This window comes from Apodemus sylvaticus, chromosome 9 (genome assembly GCF_947179515.1).
Source record: "Apodemus sylvaticus chromosome 9, mApoSyl1.1, whole genome shotgun sequence".
Taxonomy (NCBI): Eukaryota; Metazoa; Chordata; class Mammalia; order Rodentia; family Muridae; genus Apodemus; species Apodemus sylvaticus.
This window is the reverse complement of record NC_067480.1, coordinates 41,989,885-42,002,620: the sequence shown is the minus strand read 5'-3', so window position 1 is coordinate 42,002,620 and position 12,736 is coordinate 41,989,885. Positions and strand designations below refer to the sequence as shown.

The 12,736-nt window shown below is 43.0% G+C and overlaps 1 protein-coding gene across 1 annotated transcript in view; it reads right to left on the bottom strand.

Annotated features, from left to right (window-relative positions):
• The window catches only part of Bard1 (BRCA1 associated RING domain 1), a 65,318-nt gene extending 57,705 nt beyond the window's left edge, over positions 1-7,613 (bottom strand). Inside the window, exon 1 of the mRNA XM_052192912.1 lies at positions 7,178-7,613. Coding sequence (XP_052048872.1) covers positions 7,178-7,317 — 140 coding nt within the window. The 5' untranslated portion in view covers positions 7,318-7,613. The remainder of the gene's footprint in view (positions 1-7,177) is intronic.
• Between the last annotated feature and the right edge of the window lie 5,123 nt (positions 7,614-12,736).

Genomic DNA, 12,736 nt, shown 5'->3' with positions numbered 1-12,736 from the left:
GGAGGGGGAGAGAGAGAGAGAGAGAGAGAGAGAGAGAGAGAGAGAGGGAGAGAGGGAGAGAGAGAAGGGGGGAGAAAGAGACTTCAGGCTAATCTCAACTCCTAATGCTCCTGTTTCTACCCAGCTCTGTGATCACAGACATGAACTCATGCCAAACTAAGCATTCTACTCTTTGTGACTATTTTTTCCCTTTTATTCAAAAGAGATTTTATTTCTCACATAATGTGTCCTGATTATGATTTCCCTCCCGCTACTCCTCCCAGTTCCTCCCACCTCCCTTGTCATCCAGATCCACCACCTTTCTGTCTCTCAGTAGAGACAAACAGGCTTTAAGGATGATAATAAAGTACACTGAAACATAAACTAACGTATCAGGATAGGACAAAACAAACAAACAGAAGGAACAGAGCCCAAGAAAAGGCACAAGGAACAATGAAGCGACCACTTGCTTGCACCCAGGAATCCCATAATAGCAAACACTAAACTGGAAGACATAGTCAACACACAAAGCCCTGGAACAGAGCCGTGGAGGCCCTGTGAACGCTGCTCTATCTAGTCTGAGTTCAGGAGCTTTGTTTGTGTTATCTTTAAAGGCCTTCTTTCTTGGGGTCCTCCATCCCCTCTGGCTCTTACACTCCACTTCCTCTTTCAGAGGGTTCCCTGAGCCCTAAGGAGAAAGAGTGGATGGAGACATCCTATATAGAACTGAGTGATCTGGCTGTGTGGGTCTCTGTATTTGTTCCCATCTGCTGCAGAAGGAAACTGCTCTGATAATGGCTGAGCAAGGCATTGATCTGCTTCCCTGGCCGGAGTCTCTCTGTGACTATTTTATATGTCAGATTCAGGTAAATCATAAGGGAAAACTTTAAATTTGTATTTAATTGCTTAGCGGCAACAAATGTCGAATGAGACAATTATTCCAAAAATAAACACACAACAGAATTCTAGTAATGACTAATTACAGTAAATCGTATCCTAGGAGAATCTACTATAGAAGCCCCAATGACTATCATGTAGATGTGACCAGTGTGGAATCTGTCTTCTATTCCCTGTCCTCCAAAGTAAAACAACATCTAAGCAACTGCTGCCCTGAGTCTTTTAAAGCTTCATCCCTTTCACCTGTCGTTCTGGATTTCAAGGCTCACACTGAGGCTTCCTTTCTTCCCTTCTCATTCCTAGAGACTCTTCAGTCCCATGCAAGTAACTCTCATATTCACTGTCACTCTCTAGTGTCTCCACTGAGTCCAGACCTGCTTATCAGTAATACCTTCACTTGTAAAGGACAGAATAGGGGCATCCAGCTGTGCTCAGAAGCACACAGGGGCAAACCCAACCCCCAGGGACACTATGGAGAGAGAATCTGGGAGTTTGAGACCAACCAAAGCAACATAGTAAGACCATGTCTTAAAATTAAATAAAATGAAAGGTGTCCCCTGTGTTTGACAAATTTCTGTAGAAATCACAAGCCCTATATAATACCAGTTGCTGGGCCTTCACCCATAATAGGACTGCATGTATGGTAGTTTTTAACTCTGACTCTCAGAAGTCAGACTGACCTACATGTACATCATCTGCCTTGAGGCCTGAACCACCGTTCAGTATTGCTAATTAACACTAGAAACCAATGCAGGATTATCCTTCAATATCTAGTTGGTTTTGAGTCTTAGACCATCTAAGAGCATCTCTTGTGCTCTTGGTGACTTTAAGTAGGTCATCTTAGCATCACCACTTTGAAGCTAGGACAAATGTGACCTAATTTTTTCATTCATTATTTTAACACTTAGAAACATTATATTGGGCACTATGGCTAAAAATGTGAGCCTGTCTTTATGAGAACTATACCATAATTGAAGGAAGTAGACATCAAGCGTAAGTAAAGTGTCACATAAATAAGTTTCATGAATAAAGAAATTCTAGACTGGAGGATGTGGACACTAACAATCTGTGCCCCTCCCTTTTACATATATGTTAATTTTTATCAAAAGCTATAAACAATGCTAATAATTATGAAGTCTAAATATTGGAAACAGTTTTAAAAGCCATTTCATTTATATTCATCATTTAATAGCTAAGGACATCAGATTTCAGGAAAGCCATATGAACAGCCCTCCGTAGGAAGTAAACTGTGCTAGTTCTTTTATTTTTATTTCTTTTAACTGTCAATTAGAAACAACCTAGAGTTACTTGGGTCAAGGGAACTACAACTGAAAACTGCCTTATCAGATTGGCTATGTTGAGAGCCAAGGCCACTGTGGGCAGTACCCTCCCTCCCTAGGAGGTTGGGCCTAGGCTGGATAAGTATGTCTGCTGAGCTCTGGTTAGAGGGCAGGCAGCATTCCATAGTTTCTGCTTTAGTTCCTAATTCTAGCTTTCTGTCTTGAGTTCCTATGCTGGTCTCCCTCAGTGACCCTTTCCTAGAAGCATAAACTAAAGTCTAAATCCCTTCATTCCAAGTTGCTTTGGTTATGGGGTTAATCACAGCACCAGGGAAGCAAACTAGAACAATAACTATGTAAACTAATAAAGAAACTAGTAAGTGGACACTTTGGTTTTAGGCTACTTATCTTTCAAGACCTAGTTGGTTTTGAGTCTTAGACCATCTAACCCATTCTGTTTATTCTACCATTCCTAGCTTAGTCATTTGCTAATATCACCAACACCACCACTGTGACCAATGGATCTTCTTGTAATAAAAATCTACCCACATCTCAAAGGTCTAACCGCAAAGCCTAAGGACTTTGCTCCACCATACGGACCTTAGCAATGTTGTCTCCTCCATATCTCCTGGACCTTTCTCATAACTTACCCTGAACTGCGTCCATATCCTTTGTACTCCTTAAAACTGAGCACAGATGCCTTACAAGGAGAAAATGCATTGCTGCTTTTATGTCTCAGTGACTTCTTCTTCTAATGAATAACCAGCCAGTGCCGCAGCAAACCAGAGGGAGCAATCATCCTACTTAAGGATCACTGGCCTGTAAGAATCACTCTGCAGAGTCAAAAACTCCTCAAGAAAGGCAAAAGCTACATGCTTGGAGTCGGGAAACCTGTGCTTTATTTTAAGAACATCCATACATAACTTGGTACAAAGGGCAATTTGATTAACACTTAGAAAACAAGGAAGTGGACAAAGAATAGTAAGCCTGACCCAGGATCCGAAGCTGGCGGGGATGCAGTGGCTGCATCTACCTCATTTATTTGTATGTATTCTTGTGTACACGGAAGATACATGTGCAGTATATGCCTGTATGGGTACATAGAGAGGCCAAGGGCTAATTAAGAATACAGCACTCAATCATTTCACCTAAGTTTTTGTAACAGCCTTTTACCTAATTTGATAACCATTTCAGCCTGACTGCTGAGAAGCAAGCCCTGAGATCTACCTGTCTCCCCCAAATCCCCACATTGGGCTTACAGAAGGGTACAGCAGCCTCACTTTTACATAGCCGCTGGGGATCGGAATTCAGATCCTCATGCTGTTGTTCAAGTGTTTGTACAGCCAACGCTTTAACAACTGAACAACCTCCCCAGCCCCTAGAATCCATGTATAGAGCTATGGTCCCAGCACCTCAAGACTGAGGCAGAAGGACCCCTAAACTTGAAGCACATGCACATTATGTATTTACATGTGTGTGTGTGTGTGTGTGTGTGTGTGTGTACATACATATACACGGTTATATACATATATATGCATAATGTGCATGTGCTTTAAGGTTTGTTTTTGGTTGGTTGGTTGGTTTTCTTTTTTTCCCGAGACAGGGTTTCTCTGTGTAGCCCTGGCTGTCCTGGAACTCACTCTGTAGACCAGGCTGGCCTCGAATTCAGAGTTCCGCCTGCCTCTACCTCCCAAGTGCTGGGATTGAAGGTGTGCGTCACCACCACCCAGCATGCTTTAAGTTTATATATACACATACACATATATAAAATGAATCTGTCTTTTAAATAACAGGTATATTTTGGAAAAAAACAACAACTATTTTCAAAGTTATGATTATTTTTTAATCTTCTCTAAAGTGATATAAAAAGCACAAAATTAAATTAACATAAAAAGAAAGCCCAACCCTCCTCACTCCAAACATATGCCAAGAAGTACTTAAATTAATTTTAATTCACAAAACAGCATCACAGGACACCTGGTTACACTAACAGGGCAGTTCCTGCCTCCTTTAGGAACACATTCTGCCACTTCCTTCCCCCATCTTTAAATAGCTTCTATTAGGTTGTGAGGCTTGGCCCTAACGCCAATGTCACATCTGGCCTCTTCAACATTCACTGGCTTCACCTTGAAGCCAGAGTCATATTAAAAGGTCAGGAAAGGATGCCCTGTAACAGAGCCAGTCCACTGCAAGAGCAAGCCACGCTCGCCACAAAACAGATCCAATGTGCTACACAAGACAGGTGACAGCTGGGAACACCTGAGAGATGACAGCTGCAAGCTGAACGTGGTAAGGGTAATGGGGTAATCAGCAGCCTACTGGGGAGAACAAGGAAGCTCGCTCGGTGAGAGGACACACGCGATCTCAAAGAACGTGAGGTCTGGGGTCATGACAGCTGAATGATGCGAGCAGCAGACCGTCCAGGTTGCTCTCCTCTAGCAAGGAGGGAGGGGCAGAAAGCTTGAGAGACAGACAGCAAAGCCAGCCGGGGAAGAAAAGCATTTCCCATATGACCTAACTTATTTCCTGTGCAGTGTCAACTGGTATAACCAAAGGGTCTTTAAACTTATGTTTGCTTTGTCAAAACTGAGCCTGAGGCTGGTCATGGCGCCATACATCTGCAATCCTAGTGCTAAGGACACTACAGCAGAAGGTCACTTAATTTAAACATAACATGGGCACACAATATGTTCCAGGCTAACCTAGGCTACAGAGCAATCTGCTGTATCAGAAAAAAGAAAAGAAAAAAAAAGAAGAAAGAAAAAAGTTTGGCAAGTTTTTGCCTCTGGTCCAAATGAAGCCAAAACAGCCTGCTTCCCCACAGCCCTTTGAAAAAAGAACATATTTATACTTTTGGTTTAGTTTGGTTTGGTTTTTAAGACTAGGTCTCATGATGTAGTCCTGTAAGCCAGGAACTCAATGTAGACCAGGCTGGCTAAAAACTCAGAAAGACATCTGATTATAACCGCCTCCAGAAAGCTAAGAGTAGGCCACCCACTCCCAATCTCTTAACCCTTTTAAAGAAAGAAAATAGAGATGATTTGTGACTGAAAAACCTAAGTCATATTTATCGGCATTTCATTGAGAAAAATTAATTCAAAGTCCTATATGAGATTATATCCTCTAATATTTAAAATAAGCTCATCTAGCAGAGAAACTAAAAAACAAAACCACAGAAATCCCATATTCTCTGGACAACTGGATGTGACATATTAAAGTCTGGGCCTAATTACTACTATCCTCAGGCCCTTGACTCTGATAGCAAGCTCACTTAGTTTAAAAGAAAAAGAGTTGGCAGTTGGTAAAAAGGGAAACTGGTTGCTTAATTTTAGGACAGTCTACAGATTATTCATATACTTTTACCTAGTGTCTTCCAAATGATTCAGCAAGCAGACTAAATCTTTTTTCATCACACCTTTTCGTTACCGTTTTGGATAATCACCACAGGAAACAATTTACATGTATTTAATTTTTTCTCTCCACCGCCCCCCCCCCCCAAAAAAAAGAACGTGAGGGAGTGACAGAAACCTGGGAAGTAGGCTTTGCCCACCAATGAGTTCTCTATACTCAGAACAGTATTTGGTATGTATTCAATATAATCAAATTTTAGGATTAGCAAATTAATACATGAATGAGCAGATTATTATTACTGAGGTACAGAGAAGTCCAAAGATGTGGCTGGAACCTGAACTCATGTGGCCTGATACATTCTAAGTGCAAGGCTGTTTCCATCTGTGAGTCTAACTTTGGTTCAACTATCTAAAGCAGTTGCTGGGTCTCAACCTTTGCTGATGCTGCAGCCCTTTAATACAGTTCCTCATGCTGTGGTGACCCTCAACCATAATTTTTTTTTTGCTACTTCATAACTGTAATTTTGCTACTAAGCAGTCTCAGTTCCTAAGACCATCGAAAATGTGTTTCCCAATGGTCGCGACCCACAAGTTGACAACTGCTGATTTCAAGTGTGAGCCATCACTGGCTTCTGCTACTACAAGTAGAAACAGAGTTTCTGATAACGTCTATGCCCAGGATGATCCGTATGCTTTAGGAAAACACAAGCAGAGCTCAGAACGTCTTCATGCTAACAAAATTGCCGCTCTTCTAAGGAGTATAATGTCATTTTCTCAAATAGTAAGAGTTTTGTAAAGAATAGTAATTTAATGTAAGTGCAAAATTTGTTGTCAGTTAACTTTAAAAAAAAATAAAAACTTGCAGTTTACATTGTAGTAACTGAGTGCTAAAGACTGAAGGTTCAACATTCGCCACGGCCAAAGAGAAAAAGGGAAAAGAAGGGCACTTCCTGGGTAGTATTCGATAAACAGCTACAGGTAAAAAACAAAAATAAAAACAAAAAGCAAAACACCACTCTTGAAAGCATTTTGGACTATATAAAATCCATGAGAGGAGCCGGGTGTGGTGGCAGCACTTGGGAGGCAGAGGCAGGAGGATTTCTGTGTTCGAGGCCAGCCTGGTCTACAGAGTAAGTTCCAAGACAGCCAGGGCTATACAGAGAAACCCTGTCTCTAAATAAATAAATAAATGAATAAAGTAAAAAAAAAATTTTAAACCCCCCCCAAAAAAATATCCATGAGAGGGCATATTGGAGGTTCAGTGGTACAGTGCCACAATCTTTCCATCAAACTAAGGAAAAGTTTCGATGTCCATCACACTGCCATCCCCAAACTAGCCCTAGCTAGTACCCTAGTACCCCATCCCCCACGCCGAGTCCGCTACTAGAAAATGGACCAAAGGTCAGCGTCACGGGGGCGCTGTGGCACGAAACCACTGGACCACCTTCCAGGGATCCCGGAAGCCTTAGCCCCGCCCAGCTCCGAGCGTCACCTTCGGGGAGGGGCCAGCGGGCTGAGCTTTGAGCCACGCCCCCAAGGCAGTTCTCCCGCGAAAATTCGAAAAGTGCCGTTTGAATCCTCTTTGCTGCAGGTGACTGAAGAGCCCCTCAGAAAACACAGGAGTGGAACATGAAGGGGCAGACCACACTAGGTCGCTAGGCCGGTCCTTACCAGCGGGAGCAGCGCAGCAGCTTCTCCAGGCGGGCAAGCGCCGCGCGGCTGTGGGCCCAAAGCCCGTCGGTAGCCGGCGCCATGGCGGGCACGGAAGGAGGCTTGTTCCCGGAGCTGACCCTCGGCGGCCGGCGCGGCATTCCCGTGGAGGTGGGGAGGTCAGGTTTTCTCTAGCGCCGCACCCCACTGGTCACCGCCGGATCCCGTTGCGCGCGGAGTTTCAGAATCTGTGGGACACCGAGGGCTGGGCTGCCAAAACGCGGCAAAACTTCCAGAGAAGGAGGGACGCAGCTTGAGACCACGCCCTAAGGTTTGGGGCGGGGCTTTAAAAAGCCGGTCAAAGTTCCGGAAATGGAGAGGCAAGTCTTGAGAAGCCACGCCCTCGGAAGTTATAGGACGGATCCGGGAAACCAAAGCGCCTGGGAATAGGGTTGAGAAGAAGGAGGTAGAGGTCGCGACTACAAGCCCTAGGAGGCGGGACATAACTAACCCGCTCAAACTTCCTGAACCGGAAACAGAGCGGCAGGGCCTCTAGGCCACGCCTTCAAAGAGGCGGGGTTCCCCACCCCCTCACCCCACACACACCACCCAGCCTTAGAGAAAATGTTTATTTTCCTGAGGTCGGATTCTAACCCTCCTATAGCCTCAGGAGCTCATCACTGTGGCTATCTACAAAGAAAAGAGTGGCTTTCTTGCTACTGGTGAATTTGGAAAAGTTTTTCCCTTGACAATAAAAGTACTACCCTTTTTTGTTTGTTGGGGGGGGGGTTGTTTGTTTGTTTTACCCAGACGGGGTTTCTCTGTGTAGCCCAGGCTTGTCCTGGAACTCACTCTGCAGACCAGGCTGGCCTCCAACTCAGAAATCCGCTTGCCTCTGCCTCCCAAGCACTGGGATTAAAGGCGTACACCACCACTACCTAGCTAAGTACTACTCTTTAAATAAGAAAGTTTTCTTTTTCTCCTCGCTGTAGACTACAAGAACCCGCTAAATACTAAGTTTCAATTTAACTTTTAACTAGCTGTTAATATCCGACCAAGGGCATCTGTTAGAAGTAAGTTCTGGTGTGCATTTAAAATATGATAAATTGCATAAAACGTTTTTGTTTTCTAGAGTTATCTACCTTCCTCGGGGATTATTTTTTTAAAGCAGCGTCTGTTTGCCAAGTTTGCATAAACTGTGAGGCTAAGGGTGACCTTGAACTCCTGTATTTGTGATCCTCCACCTCTAGCTGGATAGGGGTTTACAAATATGCACCACCGTGCCCAGTTGACTAGGTGCTGAACTGAGTTTAGAGCCTCCTTTCAGCTAGCAATATTCTACCAGCCCTATCCCTATCCTTCCTGCGGATCTGAACATTAACACTGGGCAAGCCCAGCACTGCCTCTCCACAGCTTCCAACCATGAACATTCTTGCATATCCCCTTTTATTTCAATGTCTCTGCTTGACTGCCCCAGCTGCCTCTGTTTACCCTAAAGTTGTTCCTGCAGTGCTCTTCCTGGAATTCACACTTCTGTCTAGATTGCCTCCGATCCTTAAGCCTCACTAAAGATATCCAAAACATTATCAAACACAGAATTAGTCTTGGAACTACCCTGATTAAACTCTTAAGGGTCGGAAGGCCTTTGGTGGGCACTCCTATAATCCAGGCACTAGAGGCATGTTGGGGAGGGGGGATGGGAGGGAGCAGATGGATCTCTTAGTTCAAAGCCAGCCTGATCACCAGAGTTCTAAGATAGCCAAGACAAACCCTATCAAAAACATAAATAAATAAAAATAAAACTCTAAAGGTATTAACTTGATGAGATGTGAGGCCTGTGCCAACCAGGGAAAACAAACTATTATTCCCCCTCTGGGTTTTTCTTCATCAAAAGCCTCCACTGCCTCTGGGCTTTTACGCAAAGACTCACTTTGGAACCTGGAATTTTCCTCTTAGGTAGTACACCTTCCGATCTCAGCTCAAACAAAAATCCTTGAAAGGATTTCCTGATCCCGAATGTGAGTAGATTCTCTCAGGTACTTTTAACCTCACAGTTTGTAGCATGCACATTTATAAGAGTATTTTCCCCCTTTAACCCCAATCCCAAAAGGCCAGAAATCCACTACATCCAGCCTGTCCTTTAATATAGCCAGGATGGACATGTAGTATAAAGCTCTAGAGCTGAGATTTTGAGCTCCTGGATATATATTGCAAGTGTTTCACTTAATTATCTAATTCAAGCATCATATGAATACTACAACTTGAGGCTGAATTCAGTGTGGGACTGAATCATTGTGTCTGTCCCAAGGTCATGAGTGGAAGCACTAGCTACTAATGAGACAGCATTTGGAGGCAGGCCTTATGAAAGCACCTAGGTTTACATGAGATTTTGAGGCTAGAACGGATGAACCAGCCTGCCTCCATCTTAGGCTTGAAAGCCATCATCTTAGAGTAAAAACAAACCAGATTCATTCCTGATTGTGATTAAACTTCCATTTCTCAAGGAATGGCCTATGCCCAACCTGTAACCTTAATTACAAATGGGTACTGGCTGTTCCAGGAATCAACAATCATGTTTTGGTTTCAAAAAGTTATAACCATCTTCCAACCCTACCTCTGTTTCAAAGGTTGTTACGACTGACTACCTGTTGCTACGTCTACTTTAAGACCACCTTGCAATCATTTCTTTGTTTCAGGAGATCATTATGACTAACATGTTATGCTTATTTTCTGCTCCTGTAACTCCACCTTTGCTCCCCAAGTCCCCCATTTGGAAAACCCCTACCCCTGAGCTATAAAACCCTTGTCTTCCTCCCATCTAACACTGACCTCTCAAACCCACCCTTAGGGGGAGGCAGAAGCAGACAGGGTGCATGAATACCAATGTCCGCCTTAACTCGTTGCTTGCTCTAAGCAGTGTGGCCACAGTGATTTGTGTTGGTCTTCTCCATCTCTGGGAACTGCAGAAACTACCGTAATCTTCAGCTGAGGAAGAACTCGCTCACTTTCTATCTTGTAAGAGCACAGAGAGTGGACAGCCCCTCATTAGAACCATGGCATGCTGATGCTGATCCTGGGTGTCTGCCTTCCAGGTGGTTGTAAACTCTTAATGTTTTTTGTCACCAGAACTATCATTTTGTAATAGCAATCCAGCCGAGGAAAATCCTTTATGAAAAGAAGCATTTATGGTGTGGCTCATCTAGGCCCGGGTGTTTTAATTTATCTTTATTTCCAGCGCTCTTTTTGTCTGAACTTAAGTAATTCCACTACATTACAAAGGCACAACGAGTTTCAAAGACTTCACCAGAATCGAGTAGGAAAAGTAGGCGAACAAAACAAAAATCCAATCCAACCGGTCCCCACCTCTACCCCCAAGTGCATTCTGGGTAGGTACTCTACCACTGAGCCACACCCCAGCTTCTCCGGATTAGTTTCCTAAAACATTCTAATGAGCCATTAACACAAGCACACTAACCACCTAGTTTTCTACGACTCAGAGGCTCTCATGGAGTTAGTCCTTGGTTACAAACTCTGTCAAGCCGTTGCTTACTCTTCGCTAAGCCTCAAAGGATAATCAACTTCTAGGTCACTTTAAATGATGAAACTTAGAAAGGCGCTTCAGCATTCATGAATAAACAATAATTTCAGGACTCAGTCCCATTACAATCTCATACAAACATGTGACCTACGTCAGATTTTAATTTTTGAGATAGCATTTGCCAGGTAGCCCAGGCTGATTTGAACCTTTCACCCTCCTCCCTTAGCCTCTTGAGTGCTAGGATCATGGATTTAGGTCAGATCTTCAGCTCTCTAAACATTATCTGAAAAATGGAGATAATAAGTCATATAGATTTTTTAGATTATCACATGAGTATAAGTATGAATTGCCTGTACCGATAAACATCCAAGAAATAGTAGCACTGAGTCCAGTCACATAATTTCTAAAAAACAAGGAACACATTTATCAAGGGCTTTTTTAATTATGACACTACTTAACTGTGATCGGAGTAAATGAAAATTTCACATTTTATAAAATACTTTGGAGATCAGATGATTGCAATTGGCTCATTTCTTAAGCCATTGTGACGCAGGTACAATGGGTTCTCTCTTGATTTACTGTTTTCTTTCCCTTTGCCACAGGCCAGATGCATCTCCCCCAGGGCTCCTGTTACTCTCAAAGGCTGTTTAATGGCGGGGATAGTAGACTTCATGTCCACCTGTGTACAACAGTCTACACCCTCCCTTCCAGCTCAGCCTGCCTCAGTAAAGGCACTAGATCATTACTATTACTGGAGATGGCTTTTATGTTTCGAATTAAGAGTGAGCTCCTCATCTCACCCATAAATGCTCAATTTCAAGAGCCAACTCTTTCAGGTGCGTGTGTGTGTGTGTGTGTGTGTGTGTGTGTGTGTGTGTGTGTGTGTGTGTGTGCGTAAAACGTAGCCAGCCTTTTTAGGATAAAGAGGCCAATTGCAAAAAAATACTAATTTGGGGGAGGTGGTAGAGCACTTCACAAAAATCTATTCCTTCCTCCCAACAATAATGGGGAGTGGCAAATGAATACTGAAATTAATCGATCAGAGGGGTGAAAAATCTGTACAGAACTCCAGTCCATCAATAAGGTGTTGCTAAAGCCTTAGTTTGTGGCATTTCTCAGCTTAAAGATTCTAAGTGGTTTCCTATTTGCTTTCTAAGTTTCTTCCTAAGAGCTAACTGTTTTTACAGAAATTTAGGCTTGTTGCTCCATTTCTCTCTGCATGTCTTCCCCAACTAAGCAATATTCCAAAGTTCCTGAGACTCTCAAAACTATTCCTCCTCCCCCGAATTAACACTCTGTTCCTAAGAGGACTCTGAGGCATACAAACTGCTTGCTTTAACCTATTTACCTCTCCTGTGCCCAACACTCCCGCACCTTCCCCACAGGCCTGCAGCTCTCCCCTGCAGTGTTTCTGTGCACAGAGCAGCTCAGCCTGGATCTCCTTCCTGATCTCCAGATTCAAAGTCATGTAAAGGTTGGCTGAAAGTTGTCACAGCACTCTTACTTTTCTTGGCCTGTGTTTTGAAGGGCTTTACACGTCATAAAACTTTCTCAGAGCTATGTAAATAAAGCATATATAACAACAGGAATGGAATAGATAGACTATCAGACTTTTTGCCTATGGAATGGGAAGATAGTTCACAAATCCCTACCCTCACACTAATTCTTCTCTGCCTTGCCATATAGAATCCATATAGAATGCCATATAGAATGCAATAGGTTCAATCACTTTGATATTTTTGGAGTACATTCTCTTTGTCCAATTCAAATTTTATTTAAAAAGACTTTTATGGCCCAGTGCTGGGAGACAGAGGTAGACATATCTCTGAGCTTGAGGCCAGCCTGGTCTTCAGAGAGAGCTTCAGGATAGCCAGGGCCGCACACAGAGAAACACTTTTGCAAACAAAAACAAAAACAAAAACAAAAAGCAAACAAAAAATAAAAAAAATAAAACTAAGACTTTTATGAAATCCAGAGCTTTTATATATATATATATATATATATATATAATTAAACATATGTATATGTATAATATATATTAT